The 27,954-nt window shown below is 43.9% G+C and overlaps 1 protein-coding gene across 2 annotated transcripts in view; it reads right to left on the bottom strand.

Annotated features, from left to right (window-relative positions):
• The window catches only part of LOC129703318 (sodium/hydrogen exchanger 9-like), a 435,915-nt gene that overhangs the window by 236,377 nt on the left and 171,584 nt on the right, over positions 1 to 27,954 (bottom strand). The window contains exon 8 of one of the 2 annotated variants that reach the window (XM_055645681.1): positions 26,798 to 26,903. In XM_055645681.1, coding sequence (XP_055501656.1) covers positions 26,798 to 26,903 — 106 coding nt within the window. The remainder of the gene's footprint in view (positions 1 to 26,797; positions 26,904 to 27,954) is intronic. The other variant, XM_055645680.1, reaches the window with a different exon arrangement.

Here is a 27,954-nt window from a genome sequence, read left to right on the forward strand (position 1 = left end):
AGAAGACTTGCACATTTCATTGTGTTGGCTCTAATGCTTATCACTCCCTCATAATATGACCAAGGATCTGCATGGAGTAAAATCAATCATAAAATCAACACCACTCATACTAAGAACCAGGGATGATGCCAAAAATCTGTGAAAGCGCTTGAGTGCAGCAGGTCTGGGAATTCAAGACCAAAGATTGCTGAGCAAATTTGGGAAGGTTTCAGAACAGCAATATGTACAAAGATATTTGGGGAAAAGAGAACATTCATGCATGACATGAAGGAAATGTAGAAGAACGATTACTGGTCTTCACATCAAGAACATGGCCTTGGAACGCACACAGATCACTGAAGTAGAACTTTGACAAACTGAAAATGAGAAACTGGCAAAAACCTAATGTTTCACAAATTAGGAATGGAGCAAACTTTGGAATTGTGTACAGTTGGCCTCGGCATCAGGAAATGAAAATATCATATATAATGGTCTGTAGATGGTCCTGGGCCCTACTGTAACAAGGCTTCCCCCCCCCCCCCCACCCCCCCCCCCCCCCCCCCCCCCCCCCCCCCCCCCCCCCCCCCCCCCCCCCACCCTTAAAATTATGTAGTGACAAAACCATTTCACAGAGAAACAATATCCCATTTGTGAAAACCCTATTCTACAACAGCAAGAGAAATTAGCAGTAAATCACTGGACCTCATAAAATCTGGAGCGCATTACAGAATTAGATGTTGAGCCCACCATAGATGTCTTAAGCAATGCTGTTTGCTAATTATCTAAAGGCACTACTCCTAGCTAAAAAATGTTACTCCAGTGGAAATTCTTGTATGTGTAAACGTCTACCACCGCATTTCCATCAGCTACAACTGAAATGCTGGAAATAAGTTGTAATATCACAATAAATACATGATGCAAATATCATCACATTGTACAAAAATAATGGAGATAAAGATGACTGTGACAACTGCTGTGGTATTAATTCAGCACATAAAGCTTACATAAGCAACATCCTGATGCAGCTTGTAACGAGTTGCAACAAGTTGTATCCAAGCTAAATTGGGCGGGAAGATCAATTGCATTCATGATTTTTCTTTCTGTGTCAACTTCAAAAGTGCTGAGAGCAAAATTGACCATTGCAAAATTGACCATCAGCTGTGCTAGGTTATTTGTAGTGCTGGATTAGACAGATTGCCCACCGAATGTTAAAACTTATATGCTTTTCCACAACAAAACAAGGCACTGTTCTATTTGATGGATCTATTTTGGAATGCTGGAGAAAGGTTGTGCAAAACAAGGATATGCTTTTTCTCCTACTTTCTTGGAAACTTCTCGGTATTTCTGGACTCTGTGTCATAGATTCATACAGCATGGAAACAGGCCATTCGGCCCACTTGCCCACGCTGACCAACATGTCCCACCTACCTGCACTATCCATAACTAAATGTTTCCTAAACGTTGCAATAGTACCTGCCTCAATTACCTCCACCTATAGCTCGTTCCTTATACCCACCACCCCTGGTGTGAAAAGGTTACCATTCAGGTTCCTATTAAATCTTTCCCCCACCTTAAACCTATGTCCTCTGGTTCTCCTGTGGTGAAGACTTTGAACGTAGTGTGCGACAAGCAAGATTGGATGGGATACTCTTTCAATCTGTTATTATTCATGGTGAAGACTAAAGTCAATAAGGTGCAGAGCAGGACGTTTTCCTTCCCAGATAATGTTGCTCTTATAACCCACACCAAAGATGTACAACAAGATTTATGGATCTCATTTCAAGAGCTTGTCAGACAATTGCTCTCTTCATGCGCATAAAGAAAACAGTTGTACTACAACAGAAAGCTTCGCAAAGGTCCATTAATCACCCTTAATGAGAGACAGTTAGTTGTACAGTTAGTTGTCCCAACCTTTCACTGGATGAAGTATTCAATGTTCACTTAGAAGAGCTGCTCTTGTAGACCAATTAAAAGAGCATGAAATTACTCCAAGCTCATGGTCAAAATTCAAAATTGCCAGTGTACATGACAAATAAGCAAACACAACTTATATAACCAGGAGCAAAGTGAAATAGTTTCCAACTGCACTGCCTGCAAGAATATGAAATGGACTCACCACACTTAAAGTTCTCCATAGAGAACCATTTTCAAGGGCGACAACAGAAATAAACGTATACAATGTATTGAGCATCTGAGCAGACTGTTGGGTGGATACATGTTCAAGGACATGCATTATAGGGAACTATCAGAGGGATCAAAAAGATGCAGGCGAGTGAACTGTGAAGGCATTTAGAACTGATCTTGATTGATGGCAAATGATCAGAACAATGCGTGTCATTGCCCCTGCAAGACATCAAAGTTTATGACAGGAATAGGCTGTAAAAGCATCCATAGGAAGCAGGCAGATTCTCACCTATCCAATTGTGCCACCACCACTTACAATGACTGCACAGATTGTGCAAACTTCCACCTGAACTATTTAATCATGTCTAACGCTGCAATATCCATCGTCCCGTGCAGATGAAAGGATGCCAACGGTTATGAATATGTTACCTGCTGCTATCTAAAAGGATCTAAAAACAGTTGCATTTGCCCAGCCCAAAGCCCCTGTCGCACGAAGCGAGTTTACCCAAGAGTTCTCATGAGTTAAAAAAAAAATCAAACTCGTGGTAAGTACGTAGAATGTACATAGCGGGTAGGTCGGAGCTCGTGGATGTCTCGTAGCGGCTCGTAATGCTAACGTCAGGTACTCGGGAAACCAGGAAACTTGTAAAAAATGTTCAACTGTGTGAAAAATTTCCGAGGGTAAAAAAATACTCGTGACGAGTATAATTTTTTGTTAAACTCGGGAGAGCTCTTGGGTAAACACGCATCGTGGGACAGGGGCTTAACAATAAAGATTTCACAACTACAAATAAGTTTGATTAGTTTGAGGACTGGTCTCGACCTAAAGTTCGTCTCTCTATTTCCCTCCACAAACACCACCTGACCCGCTGGGTTCTTCCAGCAGTTGTGTTTTGTTCAAGTTCCACTAGCAGTCTACATCCTCCATTTATTAGCTCTTGCACGCATGAGTATTGGTGCAAGACAACGATGCAGTTACCACCACACTGTCAACACTTTCAACAAACTTTCAACATGATGTTCCACGATTTACTAATTGAGGAGTCCTGTTAGATTGGTAGATAGAATGTTAGTGTGAGAACTAGGAATTAATGGAGTTCCTATCTTAATGCAATTGTGCTTTATTTGTCACATGTGCAACTGCACAATAACTTTTGTTTTGCATATTTACACATGCAGGTACCGCCATGTTTTGGTGCCATTTCCAAAGTCCGGTCTGCCCACACGCTCGTAGTGTTGCAGCTCCCGATCGAGGCAAGCCCCAGGCTCCTGCAGGGCCTTGCTCTGTCGCCTTCAACCGTATCAGCCCGCCAACTGATGTCCCTCTCCTCGCCCGGCCATCTTTGTGGTGTCTCCTGCAGCCGACCTTGAAAGCGCTGGGAACGTTACCACGGTTCATCCTCCTACCAGCCTTTGCTCCTCACGTCCGATGTCTCCAGAGGCTCCTTCCCAGTTGCATGGTCTACCGAGTCCTCCAGGCGAGTTCCCGGTTCCACGACTGCGGCACCGGAGGAAGCACTCTAGCCTGTCCCAACCCCTTAAGAATTTTGTAAGTTCCTATAAGATCCCCCCTCAATCTCCTAAATTCAAGCGAGTACAAGCCGAGTCTACCCAGTCTTTCTTCATATGAAAGTCCTGACATCCCAGGAATCAGTCTGGTGAACCTTCTCTGCACTCCCTCTATGGCAAGAATGTATTTCCTCAGATTGGAGACCAAAACTGTACACAATACTCCAGGTGTGGTCTCACCAAGACCCTGTACAACTGCAGTAGAACCTCCCTGCTCCTATACTCAAATCCTTTTGCTATGAATGCTAACATACCATTTGCTTTCTTCACTGCCTGCTGCACCTGCATGCCTACTTTCAATGACTGGTGTACCATGACACCCAGGTCTTGTTGCATCTCCCCTTTTCCTAATCGGCCACCATTCAGGTAATAGTCTACTTTCCTGTTTTTGCCACCAAAGTGGATAACCTCACATTTATCCACATTATACTGTATCTGCCATGCATTTGCCCACTCACCCAGCCTATCCAAGTCACCCTGCAGCCTCCTAGCATCCTCCTCACAGCTAACGCTGCCCCCCAGCTTCGTGTCATCCGCAAACTTGGAGATGTTGCATTCAATTCCCACGTCCAAATCATTAATATATATTGTAAATAGCTGGGGTCCCAGCACTGAGCCTTGCGGTACCCCACTAGTCACTACCTGCCATTGTGAAAAGGACCCGTTTACTCCTACTCTTTGCTTCCTGTCTGCCAGCCAGTTCTCTATCCACATCAATACTGATCCCCCAATACCGTGTGCTTTAAGTTTGTATACTAATCTCTTATGTGAGACCTTGTTGAAAGCCTTCTGAAAGTCCAGATATAACACATCCACTGGTTCTCCCTTATTCACTCTACGTTACATCCTCGAAAAATTCTATAAGATTCGTCAGACATGATTTACCTTTCATAAATCCATGCTGACTTTGCCCAATGATTTCACCACTTTCCAAATGTGCTGCTATCCCATCTTTAATAACTGACTCTAGCAGTTTCCCCACTACCGATGTTAGACTAACTGGTCTGTAATTCCCTGTTTTCTCTCTCCCTCCCTTTTTAAAAAGTGGGGTTACATTAGCTAAACTGTATATCTAGTACAATTCAGCCGATACTTTGCCCGGAACTCTTCCAAAAAAAGATATGCATCTAGTCTTTTTAATGTGAATAACCCCCTATGTGATGCACTTATTCCAGTATCAAAACATACCTATGTTATGTATCACTCACAAGCATGTTTACTGTAACTCGGTTAGAAACTGGGCTAGTTTCCAAAATTGAGGGTCTGTGAATACGCAGCATTCTGTATTTCATTATGGATTTCTGACCTGACCACCACCCCCAGACGCACACTACATCATCTCTGGGCCAAACATAATATGCTTTATGTCCAACTCATCCAAATTTAAAGCATTTAATTTCCTGTCTATTGATTCTGAGTATAATCACTGGAGTGCATGATTTACTCGTTCTGAGGGTTTTTTTTTTGCAACGTTTCTATAGGAACCATATGACAGTACAGTGTGTTACATAAAACTAAGATAATAAGCTTTCTCCCACAAACCTCTTTTTTCTCCTCCTGTGATGGTTGGTTATCAAATCAAAAATCCTTAAGAAAATCTCTCTAGATCATTGCATTCTTCATGCTTTGACCACAGTAAGTTGTCCCTGCACATGGATGGATAGATGGTGCAATCCAAGGGGAATGTGGGGAGAAACAATAGTCTAGGTTTAATGAAAATGGCTGCTTGATGGTCAGCATGGGTTCAGTGGGTTTCATGTTGTGTGATCCAACACTGATAACATTACAGCAGCCTATTATGGTTTATTATTAAGGGGTCCATCCCATTTAGGTGATTTTTTTAGGCAACTAGGCTCTCGCCACACGGTCGCGGGGGTGTCGCCATTATGGTCGTGAGTCGTCTCCTCAGTTGTCCAAAGAGTCGTAGCGTTTTTCTGGTCGCCGCTGGATTTTGAAATGTTCAAAACATTGTGGCGACAGTCGGTGACCGTGAGCTGTCGTAGCCCGTCTTCTCCTGATGTAGGTGCTGTTGTAGGTTGTCTCCAGAATGACGAAGGTTATCGCTAGACGACGTTGGTTGTCGCCGGTGTTGACTTCGGTGAATTCCATTGTCGTAGTCACCGGCAGTCTCCTAAAAAATCTCCTAAGTGGGACAGGCCCATTAGTCCAGTCGCCGGTTTTTCAGCGACCTGCTACGACTATGACAGTCGCCTAAAAAAAATCACCCAGTGAGACAGGCCCACTAGGGTCTCGACCTGAAATGTCGCCCATTGAGTCTGAAGAAGGGTCTCGACCCGAAATGTCATCCATTCCTTCTCTCCAGAGATGTTGCCTGTCCTGCTAAGTTACCCCAACATTTTGTGTCTATTTGCGATTTAAACCAGCATCTGCAGTTCTTTCCTACACAGCCTATTGTGGTTGTTAGCATTGGGACTAATGTCAGCTCATGGTGCTGACATTCAACTTAGCACAAACACAATATGGATGACAGCATGTTTAAGAAGGAACTGCAGATGCTGGAAAAATCAAAGGTAGACAAAAATGCTGGAGAAACTCAGCGGGTGAGGCAGCATCTATGGAGCGAAGGAATAGGTGACGTTTCGGGTTGAGACCCTTCTTCAGACGGATATGGGGGTGGGGTGGGAAGAAGAAAGGAAGAGGCGGAGACAGTGGGCTGAGGGAGAGCTGGGAAGGGGAGGGGAAAGAGAGAGAAAGCAAGGACTACCTGAAATTGGAGAAATCAATGTTCATGCCACTGGGGTGTACCCTCGATGACAGCAGATCAGTTCACTATTGTGCCCTGACAAGGAAAATAAAGTGGGATTGTGAATCTGTGGAATTCTTTGCCACAGAAGGCTGTGGAGGCCAAGTCAATGGATATTTTTAAGGCATAGATAGATTGATTCTTGATTAGTATGGGTGTCAGGGGTTATGGTGAGAAGGCATGAGAATGTTGTTAAGGGAGAGATGAATCAGCCATGATTGAATGGCAGAGTAAGCTTGATGGGCCGAATGGCCTAATTATGTTCCTATCACTTATGATCATATGACCTATCACAAGGAATCACTCTAGTCCACCTGCTCCTCATCCCCATTCCTACAGACACTGACCATCTACCTATCTACAGTATAAACCATCAGGTGCTCCTGAAACCTCTCCTGAAAGTTAATACTCTCTAATCCAGCTCTATCCTATACTCTCTATCCTGGTGAATATCTTCTGCACCCCCTCTGAACCTTCCATGTCCTTCCTGCAATGTGGCGACCAGAACGGGCCATAATACTCCAAATGCGAGTCAAGTACTTCTTTACTGTCCTTCAGGGAAGCAAATCCATCATCATTACCAAGTCTGGTCCGTAAGTACTCTTAATTCAGTCTGCCTTTCAGTTCAGGGGTAATTAGGGCTGGGCGATAAATCATGTTCTTGTCGGCAGTGAATAGATAGAAAGGGGAGGGGAGGAGAAAGCAGAAGAAAGGATTTATGGAAGGATGGGGAGTTTAAATGACAAAAGGAATGATGGCATAAGGTGAAAAGTGGTGGGAAGGAGGTGGTGTGAATATTGATTTTATATTGAAGTCTCGTGATGAGACTACGTGAAGAAATATAGAAACATATAGAAACATAGAAAATAGGTGCAGGAGGAGGCCATTCGGCCCTTCGAGCCAACACCGCCATTCATTGTGATCATGGCTGATCGTCCCCTATCAATAACCCGTGCCTGCCTTCTCCCCATATCCCTTGACTCCACTAGCCCCTAGAACCCGCCAGCCCGCATGCGCGCCAATATGTCGACGCATGGCGCGAGATTCGGTTGGGGATGAACGTTGGTCTCCTCAGCGATATGGTTTTAAAAACCGGGAGGCAAGTACAGGGGAAAAGGACGAATTCCGAGGTTGGTTTAGGTTGCAGAATGGAGAAACCTAAAGCCAAAGGAAAACGGGCTGCTGAAAAGTCAGCGGCTGAAGACTGCGGCTATGGGAAATGTCGACGGCCTTCGGTTTCTATTTCGGAGACGCACAGCAACCTCCACTTCAGCTCCGAAAGGGAGCAGTTTGGCAACCCCGAGTTCGGGCAAGGCCAAGGCAAAATCGGCGAGAAATGCCCAAATGGACGACTCTGGGCAGGAAGGCACTGTCCCAACACCCATCGAGGCTGTCATTTGCCGGCTCTCAAAATTAGAGAAGCTGATTAAGAGACTGGTGGAAGGAAATGTGCTCTGTACTCAGGAGACACTTACAGGCTGCTCCAGTCAGATGCCTGTGGAAGCAACACCTGGCTCAGGGTTGCGTTATAATATCTCCCGCTCAGAGGAGGGGACTGTTGGAGATTATTACATGGGTGGTACCGACTATGGGGATATCAATAAGGAATTCGAATCCCCAGAACTAATGGATGATATGCTGCAGTTTAATCATAAGCAGGAGCTACCTGCTCTTGTCACAAAATTTGTCATCCCCTTGGGGATAGGAGAACCACTGGAGCAAGAACTGGCTAAGAGCATCAGCTATTTAACTTCTCATCAGCTAAAGGAGGAGAATATGCTGGATACGGCTGTGAAATATGTCAGTCCAGATAACTGCCAGACTATGGATGTTCCAAAAGTCAATCTCACCATTTGGGATAATCTCAGGGGTAAAACGAAGGCAAAAGACTTAAAATTACAGCGAGTCCAAAGATTGCTCACTAGAGGCATTACGGCCTTTGCAAGGTCAGTAGATGGGTCTCAGCTCTCGGAAGTGCAGCAAGATGCATTAGCACTTCTATGTAATACGCATTTTGAGCTAAATTGCTTTTGTAAAGATGCTATAAGGCCTAAAATAAATCCTAAATTTGCTCATGTATGCAGGGGCAGTAACGTGCAGCCTGCAAAGTATCTCTTCGGAGCGGGCATGGTGAAAACATCCTATGTGGGTAAGGCTCCAGTATTCCGGCAGGCTTATCACTCCTTTATGGCAAGCGGCAGGAATCGCTACTCTGAGGCTGGTTGGAGCACCAGGCCTACTCAAGTCAGACCTAGCCAGAGGCCTTTTTTAGGCCCAGGCCCATCACGCCCACCATGGAGGATGCGCACTCCTTATGTTCAGTCTCAATTCCCAGCAGGTTACGATACCAGAGCGAGAGGGAGGAGACAAAACAAAATCTAGGGTCTGAGGTAGGTGAATGTGGTTCCATCAGTCGCATGAGGCGTGCTGAGGCATTTCGAGTCGGAGGCAGATTGAGGCTATTCTTAAACAGGTGGGAACAGGTAACCTCAGATCCCTTTATTCTACAAAGCATAAATTGAGTTTTTGGCTGACAAATGTCCTCCAGGACAAAACAAACCGAGACCCCCGTATATACGATCCAAAGAGGAAAATAACAAAGGGGTGATTGAGCAGTCTGTCCATGACAAAGGGGAATATATTTCTTACATTTTCTCAAGGGATAAGAAAAGTGGAAGATGCCGTATCATTCTTGATTTGGTCATTTTGAACACTTGTTTGCAGTATAACCACTTTAAGATGGAAGATTTTCATACAGCAAAACAGCTGATTACAGAGTATTGTTTTATGGCCTCCATGGATCTCAAAGATGCATACTACTCAGTTCCTATATATGAGTCATAGGAAATATCTGAAGTTTATCTGGCAAGGCCAGTAATGGCAATTCAAGGCTTTACCTAATGGGTTGAGTTCAGCCCCTAGGCTATTTACTAAGATTCTTAAACCAGTGCTTGCCCTAATCAGATCTGAAGGGCATATTGTCATGGGGTTTATAGATTACATGTTCATAGTTGGGAAGACATTGTCTCACAGAGCTTGCTGTTTCATCTACTAAGGTACTCCTTGTAAAATTGGGGATCAAAATCTATTACTTATCTAGGGTTTGTCATCAATTCGGCAGATATGTCTGTGACCCTGCCCACGGATAAAAAAAAACTGAACATTGTAGAGGCATGCACAGCTCTATTCAATAATCTCTTCCCTGTCTGGGAGACACGACCTTTTCCCTGTCGGGTCTCCGTTGTCGTTGGGGCCTAGCACCGTGGAGCGGCCTCCAACCTGAATGACCCGGGGGCTCGGGAGACTGCGGAGCTGCGGACTACTCACCATCGTGGGGCTGGCCGGCCTCGGAGTGTGGGGAGCGGTGGTGACTCGCGCTGCGACTCGACTCCTGGTGGACCGGGACATTGGGAGCTCGCGGGTCCGGGGGGAGAGAGACTGCTTCCCGGAGCTCCCGCAACGCGACTTCTCCAGCCCGTGTCGCGGGGTTGGAACGACCCGGACCGGGACCGTACATCACCTGGCGCGGCTTCATGGCCGTGGGACTCGCCATCGCCCGTGGGGGTTCCAACCTTGTACTTTCAGACCGGGAGCGGGGCCGTAAATCGCCCTGCGCGGCTTAAAATGGCTGTGGGACTTATCATCACCCGCCTGGGGCTTGGACATCGGGAGAGAAATTGAGAGCAGGGGAGAGAAAAAACTTTGCCTTCCATCACAGTGGGTTCACTGTGATGGATATTTGGTGTAAATTTAATTGTGTGTATGTCTCTAGGACATTGTTTTTGTTTGTATGGCTGTGTAAACAAAATTTCGTTTGAGTCTCACTCACTGAGGCTCAAATGACAATAAATTTGTATTGTATTGTAATGAGAAGCTTACTGTACGCCAGGTTGCAAGGGTGATAGGCAAGATGGTAGCTGCCTTCCCAGCCTCACGATATGGCCCCACGCATTATAGAAATCTGGTTTGTGGTAAGGCTCGAGCTCTAAGATGGCATAAAAGTCATTTTGATAGATCTATGAAGCTGATGACAGAGTCAAAATCTGAATTACAGTGGTGGATTGAAAACATACACGAGTGTTCAGGCGGCATTCTACCGAGTAAACCCACAACTAAATTACAAAGTGATGCTTGTGGACTAGGTTGGGGAGCAACTAACACCATCTCTAGTTGTGGTGGTAGGTGGAATGAGGAAGAGTTACGACTTGGCCAGAAGTATGGTATAAACTATTTAGAAATGTTAGCAGCATTACATGCCTTGAAAACATATTGTGGGAATGAACATGATGTGCATGTCAGGCTATAATTGGGTAATACTATAACAGTATTGTATATAAATCATATGGGTGGTCATGGCTATGATGTGATACACTGGCAAAGGCATTTGGTCATGGTGTTAGATAGAAGAATATGTGTGTCAGCTGCTCACCTGCCAGGCAGATACAATGTTGTAGCAGACACTACGGCTCGGAAATTCAATGAACGAACAGAATGGATGTTAAATCAGGCATATTCAAGAAGATAATATTTCGATATGGAACACCTGAGATTGATCTGTTTGCTTCAAGACTTAACGATCACCTACCAAGATATGTAGCCTGGGAACCAGATCCAGGGGCAGAAGCATTAGATGTGTTTTCTATAGCCCGGGGGGGGGGGAATATCATTTATGGTTTTCCTCCATTCTGCCTTATTGGGAGATGATTGCAGAAGATAATTCAGGACAAGGCATCAGGAATTTTAGTAGTACCTAATTGGCCTACTCAACTATGGATTCCATTATTGAAAGGAATACTGAAGGAATCTCCCATGGTTGTTCACGGACATAAATAATTGTTAATTCAGCCTGTCACTCAGGCACCTCATCCATTATATGATCGCGTTGATTTATTAATTTGCAGGAATTAAGGAGACCTTTCAAGCGAATAGGACTAACCAACAGGACAGTGGACATGATCACTGCAGCTTGGTGAGATTGCACAAGAAGGCAGTACTCCTCATGCATAAAACAAAGGAAAACATTTTGTGAGGAAGCACACCTAAATACTTTGGCGGAAATAGCCGATGTTTTGGAATTCCTTTCAGTTTTATATTTCTATATTTTGAGAAACATTTAAGTTATAGTGCTATTGACACTGCTCGCAGTGCTTTATCATCGTACCTAGTGCTCGGGTTCGGACATCAAACTATTGGCACTCATCCATTGGTGATTAAGTTCATGAAAGGTGTCTTTAACATGAACAGCAAATAAAATGGAGGTTCCTCTTGATCACATTCTTGCAACAGCAGAATGGTCAGGTTAACGCACTTTTTGGAAGTTTTATAATAAGCCGATTAACAGGTCTGGTCAATTTGCAGATATAATTCTGAGTTGTGCTAATTACCTTTACCCCTGAGGTAAGGGGATTGTTTCTGTTAAAGAGTATGTACATGTATGTGATTTAACATCATGTTTGAATGAACTATGTTTTCTTTCGACCGTTTATGGTTTATTCTGTGTAGTGTGTTCACATACAGATTGGTTTACTGCATGAAACCACAGAACTTCGAAGGCTTCACGTAGTCTCATCACGAGACTTCGATATAAGGGGGTTTGTGCAGGGAGGAGGGAGAGGGGGGGGGGGGGGAGACAGGGTGTGCGGGGGAGACAGGGTGTGCGATGTGGGGGGGGGGGGGGGGGGGGGGGAAGGGGGGGAAAGGTACTCCACTCAGCGGCCGCTGGCCTCAGCACCACACAGCGACTTTCCACAGCGACTTCCCCGGCTCCACACAGCACCTCTTGGCCACACAGTGACTTTCCCGACTCCACACTTGCAGACTCAATCAGCACTTGTGGATTCAGCCCCGCCTCCGGGGTTTTATTCTCCAGTGGGTGCCGGAAGGGGCGTTACCTTCATGGCGACTGACAGGCGAGTAGACCAATCTGCTGATCTCACAATCTTTTAAACCCTCATACCTTTTGTAATCTTCCACCAATCGGAAAAAAAGACAGGAGAACGGTGAGAAAGGTGGCGAAAAATAATCGTAGCGATAAAGGGTACCGTTTTTGCGCAAATTAAAAAAAACGGAAGTGGTCAAGATGCGAGTTTTAGTAATAGTATGGATAGAAGATAGTTAGATAGATGATTAAGCATTTAATAAGGAGAAGGATCCTGACCTGAAACATCGCTGACCCATGCCACTCCAGAGATACTGCCTTACCCTCATGGTTACTACAGCACTTTGTGTTATTTGTTTTTGTTGAATCAACATCTGTAGTTCCTGTGCCACTAGTGCCTTTGTTTTAAAACACAAACTAGGATCAAAAGATCTTCAATCGCTCTGATCACAACAGCCTGTAACGGTGGCCAGATGGTCAAAACATTCTTTAAATGTAAACCACTGATATTCCAGCATACAATTCATCAAATTGTTAAACTGAAGCTGAAGGAAATTATCTTCATACTTTAATTGGAGAATACAGCTAATAACTTGGTTGTTACTTTGATGGGATAACTGCAGAGCACACAATGGAGACACAAGAGACTGTAGATGGTAGAATCTTAAGCAAAAACAAGTATGCCAGGGGGACTCAATGGGTCAGGCCGCACCTGTGGAAGGAATGGACAAATGACGTTTCAGATCGGGAACCCAAACCCTCTATTGCTGGCCCAGGTATATACCAATTATTTCAAAAATGTAGGTGTACTCTGCAAACATCACCCATTAGGCAATCCACTTAACAGATGATGCATCACCTTGAAATGGCTCTAAACGTCCATGTTGTAGATTCTCTGAATATCAAGCATAAACCTCCAAACATGCGATAGTCAATGTAGATACAAGGCAATGCACATGCTGGTTCATAAAAAAAGTGTCGGAAGTAACTCAGCAGATCAGGCAGCATTTCTGGGGGACATGAATAGGTGACGTTTCAGGTCTGAATCCTTCTTCAGACCCATTATTGTAGGGGGGAGAAAGCTGGAAAAGAGAGGTTGAGAAGGACAAAATTGGATACAGGTGAGGGTTGATGAATTGGCAAATTAGCATCAGGTGACGCCGAACGATGACTACCTCGTCAACGGTCTGTCCCGTCTTTTGTCTTTTTCCTTCTCTGTTGTTTTTAGTTTATTGTTAAATGTATGTTTTAGTGTACCTTTAGTTTTGTATTATGTGGGGGGTGGTGGGGGGGAACCTTTTTTGTCCCTTTCTTCAATGGAGATGCAACATTTTCCGTGTTCGTATCTCTGTCTGCACTGCAGCCCAACATTGGGAGCTGGCAGCCTCTTGCTGGGGATCGACTTGGGAGCTCCAACAGTGGGAGCCTGAGGATTTAACATCATGGAGCTTGCGGTCCCTGTCAGGATCGACCTTGGGAGCTCCAACCACGGGAGCATGTGAACTTAACATCGTGGGCTATGCATTCCCTAGTTAGGGCCCAACTTCGGGAGCTTCAAGCCGCAGGAGCTTTGACCGCCCCGATTGCAGGAGCTTCGATCGCCCCCACGTGGGAGCTTCGATCGCCAGCTGTGGGAGCTTCGATCACCCTGACTGCGGATGGTTCGACTGCCCCGACCGCGGGAGAAAAGGATAGAAGATAAGACTTTATTTCCTTCCATCGCAGTGGGGAATGTGGAGGGGCCGCTGTGGATCTTCTTGCTTTTTTGGTATGATAGTATGGCAATTCAAATTCTTCGTATGTTGCAAAACATCCTCGACTAATAAATTACGATTATGATTGTGATAATGATCAAATGGATGGACTAAGTGAGAAAGGCTGACGATGAAGAGGAGGCAAAACGGTATTAGATGAGAAAACACAAAGTGCTGGCGGAACACAGCATCTCAGGAGAACATGGATTGGTGACGTTTCAAGTCAAGACCCTTCTTCAGACTCAAGGGTCCTGACAGGAAGCACCAGTATGAACGAGGGTCCCGACCCAAAACGTCTATCCTCATGCGCAACCCGCTGAGGTACTCCAGCACTCTGTGTTTTCCTTTGTAAACCATCATCTGCAGTTCTCTGTTTCTTCAGGGTATGAGATAAGGAAAAGAGTGGGGTGACTGGGTCGGGCCAGTGGGAGATGTGGGTGCACACTGGGGTGCAGCAGGACGCACAGGAAAGAGCGACGAGGTAGGGGACATTAAATTCTTCATGTTTAAGTCAATTTTACATCGTCAATGTATAGCTATTTTGTATGAAGCAGAGTGACCTCCGTCCGATCACAAATCTACAGAAGAATGATAGCATAAAGAAAACTAGTTTTGCTTTTTCAGTTATTTCCACATTATTATTATAGGTTTCCAAAGTATTTTATGTCAGAGAAGTTTATATAGAAAGAAAATAGTTAGAGCTTGAGCAGTAATGAAATAGGGACCAGATTTCTATTGAACAAGGTGTAAATTTCTTCATCAAGGTGAAATGAGTTTCACATATGAGAAAATTGTCTTCTCAATGTGGTTACTAAAATAATGAAGATTTAATAACACCTGTAAAATAGTGACAGATTTCAAATTGTCTATTTCATCTTCCAATATTCCAGTTTTCAAAACTTTAACACCAAGCATATTACAGCCAAGATAAATTTTAATAGAAATATGATTTTTGAAATTAATTTCCATTGATTTAGAATAAACATTTAATATTCTAGGTTAAAAAAAAATTGTTTTTGCTCACAGAATCAACAATGATGCTGTTTTACAGTTCCATCTTGTTTTCGCAATTCTTTCACTAACTGTAGCCGAGGATGGAAGTAGATATTTTCCAAAACACAAGCAAAATGCCTGTTACGGATGATTATTTCTGACTCAGAAATGCGCAGAGGCGTGCAGTTCTGATGTGTGTGATTCATGTGTTTTTATTAATGAAATGTAGATTAGCAGTTAATCATATTTAGTTGGCAGTAATGATCCCCCTCTATTCCAGTAGCTACTTATATGGTAAAATCGTTGAAATGCATTAAAAATCATTGAGATTGTTGGAAGCTCCCAGCGAGAGCCAAGGAGCTGTGTAAGAGCAGACCTGGAGGGCGTCCGAGAACAAGGACATACCCGGCGGCTGCTGAGAACGAAGACCCAGTGGATGCCCATGGCCTCGTGCGGCAAGAGCTGGTCTGCTGCAATGAAGGGCCCGGCGGGGCGCTGCCTGCAGGGGGAAGCTCAGAAGCACCGAAGACCGGAGAGCCGAGGAGGAGGGAGCCGCTAATGTTGACAGCAGTGAGGAGTGGACCCGTAGGAGAGGGGCCGGGTTATTGCCTTCATCGCCTTCAAGGTGGGCTGCTGGAGGCACCCTCCATGACACAGAGGCGGTCTGGTGAGGAGAGGGATGTTGGGTCGCGGGCTTGCAGCAGCCTGGCGTTTACCTGGATCGGGGGCGCTCCAGTACTGGACTTTGTACTTTGGTCTTTTTATTTTTCTTTGTAAATGCCACCAAATTATGGAGACAGCATTTGTGAGTTGTGCACAAGAACTTCACTGTGCTGCACATACGTGACAATAAAGAACCAATGAACAATTGGAATGTTAAGGACTAGAGGCGTTACTTTAAGGTGAGAGGGACAAAGTTTGAAGGAGATGTGCGGAACAAGTTTTTTTTTTAACACAGAGAATAGTGGCTGCCTGGAAGACACTGCCAGTGGTGGGGGTGGAGGCAGATAAGATAGTGGCATTTAAGAAGCATTTGGGTAGGCACACAGAGATGCAAGGAATGGAGGGATATGGATCATATGTAGGCAGAACAGATTAGTTGAACTATCATTGTATTCAACAAGGACATTGTGGGCCGAAGGACCTGTTCCAGTGCTGTACTCTTCTGTGTTCTAAATACCTGTTAATTCAGCTGTGGACTTTGCAATATTTCTGACGAAGGGATGTCTAAATTAATTCTAGTGCCTGTTCACTTCAGTCATCAATGTTATGAAACATTGAGCCAGGAATCATCAAGAATTGCTGCATGGTACAGACAACGCCACATCAGCCAGATTATATAGCTTGTAGTTTCACCAAATTCAAAGGAATCAACCATTGGATTGAACAAGACACATAACCTAGAATATATTCTATTTTGTAATCAAACTGATAAAGTGATAAAACATTTCAAAATCGGAATGGTTTAACTTGAGCTGTTGTCACAAGCAGGAATGTTTAGGTGGCATTGAGTGTCTGAGTGGGACCTACTTTTGTGAGCATTTCTTTGCTGCAAGGAGTGTGAATACTTCATATGCTATCATTCAACATGCACCACAAGCTTGCATACAAAATTGTGTGCCAGCCATTAATTAAAATGGGATACAATGGAATCGAAGTGATCAAATCCAATGAGAATTAGAAGACAGATTACAAATGAAAGCAGAATATAGAAACAAGGAATTACAGATGCTGGTCTACAAAAAAAGACAAAGTGCTGGAGTAACTCAGGGGGTCAGGCAGCATGCTTGGAGGTCAGGGATAGGTAATGTTTTGGGTTGTGTCTCTTCTTTAGACTGATTGTAGGGGGAGGAAAGGCATTTCCTTTGTCCCAATGAAGAGATGAAAAGGTGTTCCACAAGCTTGGCTTTCAGAAAAGTAACTAGTTAGCACGGCTTTCAACGAGGTAAGGTTTGGTGATCACAGTAATCTACAGTATGTCAGGCTACAAGCTGAGAAATAGATTAACTCACCCTGCACTTGCACTCAGTTTACAAAATCATCTGCTTGACAGCAGTCACAGATTGGTTTCCACTGAAATTACTCTCTGCCAGTTGCAATGAATTGGAACAGCTGTTCAAATCGCCATCTATCATACTGGCACCATGTTCCAGCCGAGCTCAAAGCACATTAATGTGCATCCAACAACAAACTTGAGTTTATAAGCTGCTTTTGATGAATACAATTGTTCCACAGCTTCTCACAGATCTAACAAAAAATGTAAACCTTGGTTTAAATGAAGAAATTGTAATGAGGGTGTTGAATGATAATTGAAAAGAGGAAAAGCAATTCCAAACCCTAGGACATAAGCAGCCGTGGAGACAGCACCAATAGTTAAAACAAATGTAGGTCCCTTGCAGTCAGAAACAGGTGAGTTGATCATGGGGAACAAGGATATGGCGGACCAATTGAATAACTACTTTGGTTCCGTCTTCACTAAGGAAGACATAAATAATTTGCCGGAAATAGCAGGGGACCGCGGGTCAAAGGAGTTGGAGGAATTGAGTGAAATCCAGGTTAGCCGGGAAGTGGTGTTGGGTAAATTGAATGGATTAAAGGCCGATAAATCCCCAGGGCCAGATAGGCTGCATCCCAGAGTACTTAAGGAAGTAGCTCCAGAAATAGTGGATGCATTAGTAATAATTTTTCAAAACTCTTTAGATTCTGGAGTAGTTCCTGAAGATTGGCGGGTAGCAAACGTAACCCCACTTTTTAAGAAGGGAGGGAGAGAGAAAATGGGGAATTACAGACCAGTTAGTCTAACATCGGTAGTGGGAAACTGCTAGAGTCAGTTATTAAAGATGGGATAGCAGCACATTTGGAAAGTGGTGAAATCATTGGACAAAGTCAGCATGGAAACCGCACGAAAGGTAAATCATGCCCTGACCCGAATCTTATAGATTTTTCGAGGATGTAACTAGTAGGGGAGGGGAGAATTCCCCCCAGTGGATGTGCTGTATCTGGACTTCCAGAAGGTTTTCGACAAGGTCCCACATAAGAGATTAGTATACAAACTTAAAGCACAAGGCATTGGGGGTTCAGTATTGATGTGGATAGAGAACTGGCTGGCAAACAGGAAGCAAAGAGTAGGAGTAAACGGGTCCTTTTCACAATGGCAGGCAGTGACTAGTGGGGTACCCCAAGGCTCAGTACTGGGACCCCAGCTATTTACAATATATATTAATGATCTGGATGAGGGAATTGAAGGCAATATCTCCAAGTTTGCGGATGACACGAAGCTGGGGGGCAGTGTTAGCTGTGAGGAGGATGCTAGGAGACTGCAGGGTGACTTGGATAGGCTGGGTGAGTGGGCAAATGTTTGGCAGATGCAGTATAATGTGGATAAATGTGAGGTTATCCATTTTGGTGGCAAAAACAGGAAAAGCAGACTATTATCTAAATGGTGGCCGATTGGGAAAGGGGGAGATGCAGCGAGACCTGGGTGTCATGGTACACCAGTCATTGAAGGTAGGCATGCAGGTGCAGCAGGCAGTAAAGAAAGCGAATGGTAATTTAGCTTTCATTGCAAAAGGATTTGAGTATAGGAAAGAGAGGTTCTACTGCAGTTGTACAGGGTCTTGGTGAGACCACACCTGGAGTATTGCGTGCAGTTTTGGTCTCCAAATCTGAGGAAGGACATTATTGCCATAGAGAGAGCACAGAGACGGTTCACCAGACTGATTCCTGGGATGTCAGGACTGTCTTATGAAGAAAGACTGGATAGACTTGGTTTTATACTCTCTAGAATTTAGAAGATTGAGAGGGGATCTTATAGAAACTTACAAAATTCTTAAGGGGTTGGACAGGCTAGATGCAGGAAGATTGTTCCCGATGTTGGGGAAGTCCAGGACAAGGGGTCACAGCTTAAGGATAAGGGGGAAATCCTTTAAAACCGAGATGAGAAGAACTTTTTTTTCACACAGAGAGTGGTGAATCTCTGGAACCTCTGCCGCAGAGGGTTGCTGAGGCCCGCTCATCGGCTCTAGTTAAGAGGGCGTGAGATGTGGCCCTTGTGGCTAAGGGGATCAGGGGGTATGGAGAGAAGGCAGTACGGGATACTGAGTTGGATGATCAGCCATGATCATATTGAATGGCAGTGCAATCGAAGGGCCGAATGGCCTACTCCTGCACCTAATTTCTATGTTTTTTCTATGTTTAATAGCAGGAGTAAAGGAATGAGGGCTGAGTTAATGTCCACCAGGTGGCGCTTCGATGGCAGCCTCGCCTACAGTCTGTCTGTCCTTTTTGTCTTTTTTTTTGTTATCTTTAGTGTGTTTTAAATGTTTGTGTTAATGTTCTCTGGTTTTTATGTGGAGGCGGGGGTTGGGGGGAAACTTTTTTTCAATCTCTTACCTTGCCGGAGATGCGATTGTTTTCGGGGTCATATCTCTGGTCGCTCTGCGGCCTAACATCATGAAGCTGGAAGCTTTGCTCGGGACTGACTTTGAGCCCCACCGTGGGGCATGGACTTACCATCGGAGCCGATTCCTTGCCTGGGACCGACGCTCCAAACGCGGCCTGTGGACGTTAATATCAAGGGCTCACAGTCTCAGGAGAGACCGAGTCGGGAAGCTCCAAAACCGCACGACATTCAACAAGCCCTGACCCGAGGTAGATCGCCCGGCGTGGGGGAGCTGAGATTCCCCCCCAATGCAGGAGCTTGATCTCCCCATTGACGAGGCCCCCCGCCAGCTACGGGGAGTAAGATCGTCCCGTCAACAGAAGGTTAGAGGCCCCCAACCGTTGGAGGACAAAGATGGGAAGAGATTTAACTTTTTTTTGCCTTCCATCACAGTGAGGAATGTGGAGGAGTTACTGTGGTGGATTTTTATGTTAAAATGTATGTGGCTTTTTATTAGAATGACTGCATGGCAAATCAAATTCCTCGTATGTTGTAAAACATACTTGGCTAATAAAGTAAGTATGAGTTACTGAGGGTAGTATAGCTGCAAGAGGTTAGAAGCATAAGGAATTTGAAAGAGAAATACAAATTTATATGTGGGAGGGAGGGGGATGGGAGAAGATTGTTTAGCAAACAGTGCTGACCAAAGATCCTATAGCGGAGCAAGATAGTTCACTCGATGGAAAAGGCGTAGTAGGGTCATGGGTAATCTTCAGCACCATTTCCATAACCGGCTTCCGTCCAAAAGATCCCATAGCGGAGCAAAGATACTAGTGCAGAGACGGAAGCCTGGTTACGGAAGCATCCTCGTAAAAATCAAAGATCTTTGGTACAAATCTTCTCCTCATTTTCTTTCTGCCTCTCTGCCTCACAATAAAAAGCAAAAAGATGCTTATGTTCCTTCCACAGCGTGTGGGAAGTCTAGTCCGGATCAGCACGGCTGGGACGCTAGGGTAAAGTTGCGGGGAGATTTACAATGTATTTTTATGTAATGTCGTCCCTTGTCTGGGCCTTGAGTCCGAAATAAAGTTCATCATTATATATATAAAAATCTGGAGAAAGGAGGCATTTCTGCGATCACAGCACCTAGTATTTCCTCCAGTCTTTCCATCACCTTTGGAAACTTTTATTGCTGTTTATCAACATGAGGACTAGAGTTGTGCCAATGAAAGTCAAAGAAGCCATTCTGAGACTGAGAAACAAGAATAAAACTGTTAGCGACATCAGCCAAACCTTAGGCTTACCAAAATCAACTGTTTTGAACATCATTAAGAAGAAAGAAAGCATGGTGAACATACTGATCGCAAAGGGACTGGCAGGCCAAGGAAGACTCCACAGCTGATGACAGAAGAATTATCTCTATAATAAAGAAAAATCTCCAAACATCTGTCCAACAGATCAGAAACACTCTTCAGGAGTCAGGTGTGGATTTGTTAATGACCACTGTCCGCAGAAGACTTCATGAACAGAAATACAGAGGTTACACTGCAAGATGCAAACCACTGGTTAGCCTCAAAAATAGGATGGCCAGGTTACATTTTGCCAAGAAGTACTTAAAAGAGCAACCACAGTTCTGGAAAAAGGTCTTGTGGACAGATGAGATGAAGATTAACTTATATCAGAGTGATGGCTAAAGCAATGGAGGAGAGAAGGAACTGCCCAAAATCCAAAGCATACCACCTCATCTGTGAAACACGGTGATGGGGGTGTTATGGCCTGGGCATGTATGGCTGCTGAAGGTACTGGCTCACTTATCTTCATTGATGATACAACTGCTGATGATAGTAGCATAACAAATTCTGAAATGTATAGGCACATCCTATCTGCTCAAGTTCAAACAAATGCCTCAAAACTCATTGGCCGGCGGTTCATTCTACAGCAAGACAATAATGCCAAACATATTGCTAACGCAACAAAGGAGTTTTTCAAAGCTAAAAAATGGTCAATTCATGAGTGGCCAAGTCAATCACCCGATCTGAACCTAATTGAGCATGCCTTTTATATGCTGAAGAGAAAACTGAAGGGGCCAAGCCCCCAAAACAAGCATAAGCTAAAGATGGCTGCAATACAGGCCTGGAAGAGCATCACCAGAGAAAACACCCAGCAACTGGTGATGTCCATGAATCGCAGACTTTAAGCAGCCATTACATGCAAAGGATATGCAACAAAATACTAAACATGACTACATGACATTTCTGTGTCCTAAACATTATGGTGCCCTGAAATGGGGGAACTATGTATAAAAACTGCTGTAATTTCTACATGGTGAAACCAAAATGGATAAAAATACCCTTTAGTAAAATCTGACAACGTGCACTTTAACCACATGGGATTTTTTTTCTATTAAAATCTCAAATTGTGGAGTACAGAAGCAAATAAATAAATTGTCCCAAACATTATAGCAATTAATCTACAAATCTGTATATTTGGAGGGAGGGAGGAAAGCAAAGATCTCGGAGAAAATCCACACAGTTCATGGGGAGAACGTACAAACTTCGTACAGACAAGCATCCATTGTCAGGATCGAACCCGGGTCTCTGGTACTGTAAGGCAGCAACTCTACAGCTACACCTCCATGCTTTAGAGATTTGGATGAACTGAAGTTTATAGAGGATGGAACGGCAATCAAGAATGGAAGTACCCAAATCTTAAAATGACCCATGATAAGGATTTCTCCAGTGGATTGGCACAGACAAGTTGAGACAACCACCTCCAACATGCAGTCCACGGACACCTTGTAACCAGGATTCAGATTTTGCATTATGCCGTTTCTCTCTCCCTCTTGGCCAGCAGTCAAAACCTCTTCCATTCTCTTGTGCTTATGCTGAACTCTCATCTCTTTGTAGTTTCACTCAAATCTCATGGAAGGCATCTTGTCCATGCAACCAATATCCTGCTCCTTTGGCTGATAATTGCTACTCAGCACACAGCTGAGGTCTTGGCTCCATGGCTACAAACACTGTAAATAGTCTTTGCTTCTTCAGAGAAGACCAAGTACAATGTCAGCTCTTTCTTCTTTTCAAACCAGTCACCACTGAGTTCCATGTAACAAATCCATCCAGTACCCCTCTGTACTTGACTAAAACTCCCACCCAAACAAGAACTTGCCTCTTCTTGAATGGACTGTTGAACCTCTTCAGAATGCGTAGGCCATCCATGTTGAATATTATTCTTTATCCATTAGGTCTCCTTTACTTTCTCAATTTCTTTGCATCTTTTACACTGCTGACCAAGTCACCCTTCAACAACTCTCCTTTATTGCATATCTCATTGGATATGCTCATACAGGTATTTGTCCATTGGTCAATAAACTAACTCCATCAACTGTTTATCCACCAGAGTTTGCCAATGACACAACCTTACCTTTTCATTGATAACATGCTGTCCAGTTGCCGCATAAAGGGGCTACAGGATCAGCCTGCCTATGTAAAATAGTGATTCACAACTATTGTACCGCTAGTAAAATCTCCACTGCTTCTCATCTGTTGGAATATTTGACTAAAATTTAAGCACATATCCTCCAGTTCCCTTCTAATGCCATCAGCTCAACTTGATGAAGACAAATATCAACTTTTAAAATAATACGCTTCACAGTTGCTCACTGTCTTTACTAGTAGATCTTTTGTCTTAAAATCTTTCTTCTTACATATTTTAGTTTTCTCATTAGAAGGCACATTAGATATCCAATTCTGAAATGTGGCCACTTATCTACAAGTTCTAATGTAAAACAAAATCTTTCCCCTCTCACCTTAAACATAGGGTTCCCAATTTCCCTATGGGTAAAAGTCACTGTGCATTCACTTCATCTATTGCTCCCATGATTTTATATACCTCTATACGATCACCAACTCAGCCGCCTGCACTCCAAGGAATAAAGTCCTCAGCTGCCCAAGCACTCCGATAGCTCAGATCCTCAAGTTCTGACAACATCCTTGCAAATCTTCTCTGCACTCTCTCGAGCTTAACAACATTCTTTCTGTAGCATGGTGAGCAGAACTGAACACAGTTCTCCAAATGCTGACTCATCAACATCTTGTACAATTAACATACTGTAACATCCCAACTTTAATACTCAACAGCTGGACTAATGAAGGCCAATGTACCAAAAACTTCCGAATCACCCTATCTATCAGTGACGCCTCTTTCATGTAACTATGTACCTGTACTCCTAGATTCCTCTGCGTTACGGCACAGCCCAGGGCATTGCCATTTACTGTGAAGGTCCTTCCCTGGTTTGACTTCCCAAAATACAACACCTTAAACTGCATTAAACTCCGATAACCATTCCTCAGCTCACTGCCCAGCTGATCAAGATCCTGCTGTAATTTTTGATAACCATCTTCGCTATCTATGATACCACTTGCTTTAATTTCATCTGCAAACTTACTAATCATCCCTAGTACATTCTTATCCAAATCGCTGATTTAAACCAGAAAAACCAATGAGCCCAGCACCGACCTCCGAGACACATCACTAGTCACAGGCCTCTAGTCCAAAGAACACCCTGTGCTTTCTTCCATGAAGCCAATTCTCTATCCAGTCAGCTAGCTCTCCCTGGATCCAATGCGATCTAACCTTCCAGAACAACCTACCATGCAGAACCGTATCAACCGTACCTTGCTGAAGTAAAAAAAAAACAACATCTACAGCTTTGCCCTTGTCAAACTTTTTGGTTACTTCTTCAAAATACTCAGATTCATAAGACATGACCTCCCACATACAAAACCATGCTGAGTATCTTTAATCTGTCCCTGTCCATCCAAATATATATCTTATCCTTCAGATTCCTCTCCAGTAACTTGCCTACCACAGATGTTATGGACCTGTCCCACTTAGGCGATTTTCTAGGTGACTACAGGCTACATGGTCGTGGGTGGTCACCGGAGCGTTGCCTGTATGGTCGTGAGTAGTCTCCTCAGTCGTCCAAAGAGCCTTAGTGTCTTTCTGGTCGCCGCTGGATTTTCAACAAATTGAACATTTTTCGGTGACAGTGGCAACTGTGGGTTTGGCACCAATGAGTGTAGCTTGACGTATGTTGTCGCCAGGATGTCGTCGGTTGTCGCCAGGTGATGTAGTTTGTCGCCGGTGCTGACTTCGGTGAATTCCATTGTCGTATTTGCTGGTAGTCGCCTAAATAATCGCCTAAAATTTGCCTGTGGGACAGGCCCATTAGGCTCACTAGTCTATAGCTCGCAGACTTTTCCTTGCAGCCCTTCATAAATAGAGGCACAAGATTAGCCACCCTCCAGTCTTCCAGCAACTCACCAGTGTGTAATGATGATTCATCTACCTCAGCCGGGGATCCTGCAATTTCTTCTTTGATTCCAAGCGTCCCCACAAATATCTGGTCAGGCCCAGAAGATTTAGTTAACTTCATGCGCCTTGGGATTTAGTTAGATTATTTTCAGTGTTGATTATCTCACTTATCAGAGCAATGTCGTCACCATGGCAATCTTACAAGGTACCGAGTCAGAGCAGGTCAACAAAATAGAATGGCGTTTTTACCCTGTTAAAGATTCTGAATTCTAATGTGCACTTTATATGGGGCTTCTATGATGGCAGAGAGGTGGGAAGTACCTTGAAGCTTGATTTATCAACAGGACAAAGCAGAGAGACGGTGACTTCAAATTATAAGTAAATCAACATACAAAGGTCTGGGTATGTAGAACCTTGCAACCTGATTTATGAGAAACTAAACAGCAAGAGGCATAATAATTGTGGTTGGGTGCCTGGAATCTAATTTATCAAAAAAGCTGATATACAGATGGCTTGCCTTACAAAACCAGGAATTCAATTTATAAGGAATGCATTACAGAACAGGAGAACCAAGATGGGTCAGGGTCACAGATTTCATATTTATGCATTCAATTATAGTTTAGAAATTATCTGTGAACAACCACGGCAGATGGACTTCCATTATACATATTTATACCAAGAGTCACCTTCATCATTGCTCCTGCAGGTTCCATTAAACTGTGAAGTTGCTGATTATATCGTCATAAGGTTACTATTTCTGATGCGAACAGCAAGAATTAAGGATGCATCCCCCTCTTTCCAATGTTCACATGGTCATTTCTAATTTATTTCATGCACATCTTTTGAAATAATGACATTCCATGCACAAAACCCATCACTTTGATTCCCAAGATTAATTATTCAAAATTGATTGTGGATGGGGTTATCTGGAAACCAGTTTGGAGACTGAGCATTAAATTAGACCTGTGTTAGACTCTCTTTGAGCACTGTTGATAGTACTTGGGCCCAGAGACGCACTGGTATGCAGAGAAAAAAGGTTATGCACCATAATTATTGCACGTATGAAGTACTTTTTGGAAATGGGAAGCTTAAAATTAATGTCTTCTTGATTAGATGCCTCTGCTGAATAATAACATTTTAATGGATAAGTTGTCCCACATCAAAAAAAATCAATTCTCATTAAAATAACTCCACCAATGTGATTTATAGTTATGGTCAGGAACTTACTGAGCCTTTAAACTGGCCAGGATGAAGGAGGCTTGAATGGGCAACAGTGGGCAACAATAAACTTAATTCAATGCTACAGGAAAACAATTTCAATGTGATAACAAGGACATGCAGATGCTGGTTTAATGCAAATAAAGACAAAATGCTGCAGTAGTGGGGGGGGGGGGGGGGGGGGGGGGGGGGGGGGGGGGGGGGGATAGGCAGTTTGTTGGACTAAGGCCAGAGATGGAAAAACAGGTGTAAGCCCCAGAAGGATAAAGAGTTAGGAATTATGGAGCTCAAAGATAGAAAAGTTGTGAATTTTGTAGCTAATGAAGGAATGCATGTGGAGGGAAAAGGGAGACCCCAGTACACAATGCGAGTTCAACAGCGGAATAATGTAGCGCTTTATGGAAATACAACATACTGTCAAATATTAAGGAATCCAGCATACAATAATTTGGAACTGTATTGGGAGCCACAAGCAAATGGGGGCAGCAAAATTTCAAAGACACAGGGCGAAGATCGAGGAAAACCTGCATTCAAAAACATAAAATGGTGGATTAACTCAGTGGGTCAGGCAGCATCAATGGAGAACATGGATAGGTGACGTTTTGGGCCACGTTATCCGGATATGCTGCCTGATCTGTTGAGTTACTCAAGAACTTTCTTCTTTTTGTAAACTAGCATCTGCAGTTCCTTGTGCCTACAACTTACACCCAAGTTTTCTTCAGCATAAGCTGTTAGAAAGGTTTCCCACTTACACGTGGTCCATTGATTTTTTTTCCCACGGTGCCCCATCATGAAGGCTACGCATTCAGGTTCTCACTCACCTGTCAGGCCACTTGCTTCAGCGGAGAGAAATGCACTCCAGGACAGCAAGAAGAAAATCCCAGTCTCCAGCATTGGGAACTCACAGAGTTTGGTGAATTTGGTTAAGTAATCACAGCATGAGTTAAGGAAAAGAATGACAATGAAAAATGACCACAATTTCTTTTTTCACCAAATGTTTCCCATTCCCTCCCTTTTTAAGACATTGTCTCCTTCAACTGGTGTATTTTCTATGAATGGCAATGACTAATATCTCACCTAAGATAGATACAAAATGCTGGAGTAGCTCAGCGGATCAGGCAGCATCTCTGGAGAAAAATGATTGGGTGACATTCGAGTCGGAACCCTTCCTTGGAACCCTCAGAAGGGTTCTGACCCGAAATGTCACCCATCCTTTTTCTCTAAAGATGCTGCCTGACCCGCTGAGTTATTCCAGCACTATGTCTATCTTCGGCATAAACCAGCACCTGCAATTCGTTCTTACACAAGATGTCACACAAGAGGAATTACGCACTTTGAGCCATGAGCACACATCCAAAGGTTGTCCAAGGGCGAAGGCACTACAACTTAGACTAAAGGGCCTGTCCCACTTTCACGACCTAATTCACGACCTTTTTTACTCGTGGATTAGAAAAACGCCCCAACCTACTTGATGCCACGAGTAACTACGACAAGCATCATGACCTACCTACGACCTACCTACGACCTCCTACGATCTCGTGACGACCATGTTGCAAGTATGAGTCAAGGGCAAACTCGGCAGAGGTCGTGAATTAGGTTGTGAAAGTGGGACAGACCCTTAAGCCTGGTGCCATCACTGCCCATTCAGCTGGATGCAGGAGCATCAACACTGTTAGACATTCCCTTCCTCCTCCTTGGGAGGACGGCACTACCAGCCTTGTGTTTCTACCAGTCTTTGCATCAGACTATTATTTAAAAATAATAAACCGGGCCAAAAGGTGAGATTGTCCATTTCCATGCTCTGCTTTGGTTTTCCAGCATCTGTGGATTTTACTTTTTCAAAATTAAGATTTGGTGCCAAATTTTAATCGTAGGAGAGAAATGGAGGGGGAAAAAAAGTGTAATAAAATGGAGAAACATCTGGGCTGACAACAATATATTGATTAAAACAAAAAGCATTGACCAGAATATATAAAGA

Source organism: Leucoraja erinacea, chromosome 14, assembly GCF_028641065.1.
Source record: "Leucoraja erinacea ecotype New England chromosome 14, Leri_hhj_1, whole genome shotgun sequence".
Taxonomy (NCBI): Eukaryota; Metazoa; Chordata; class Chondrichthyes; order Rajiformes; family Rajidae; genus Leucoraja; species Leucoraja erinaceus.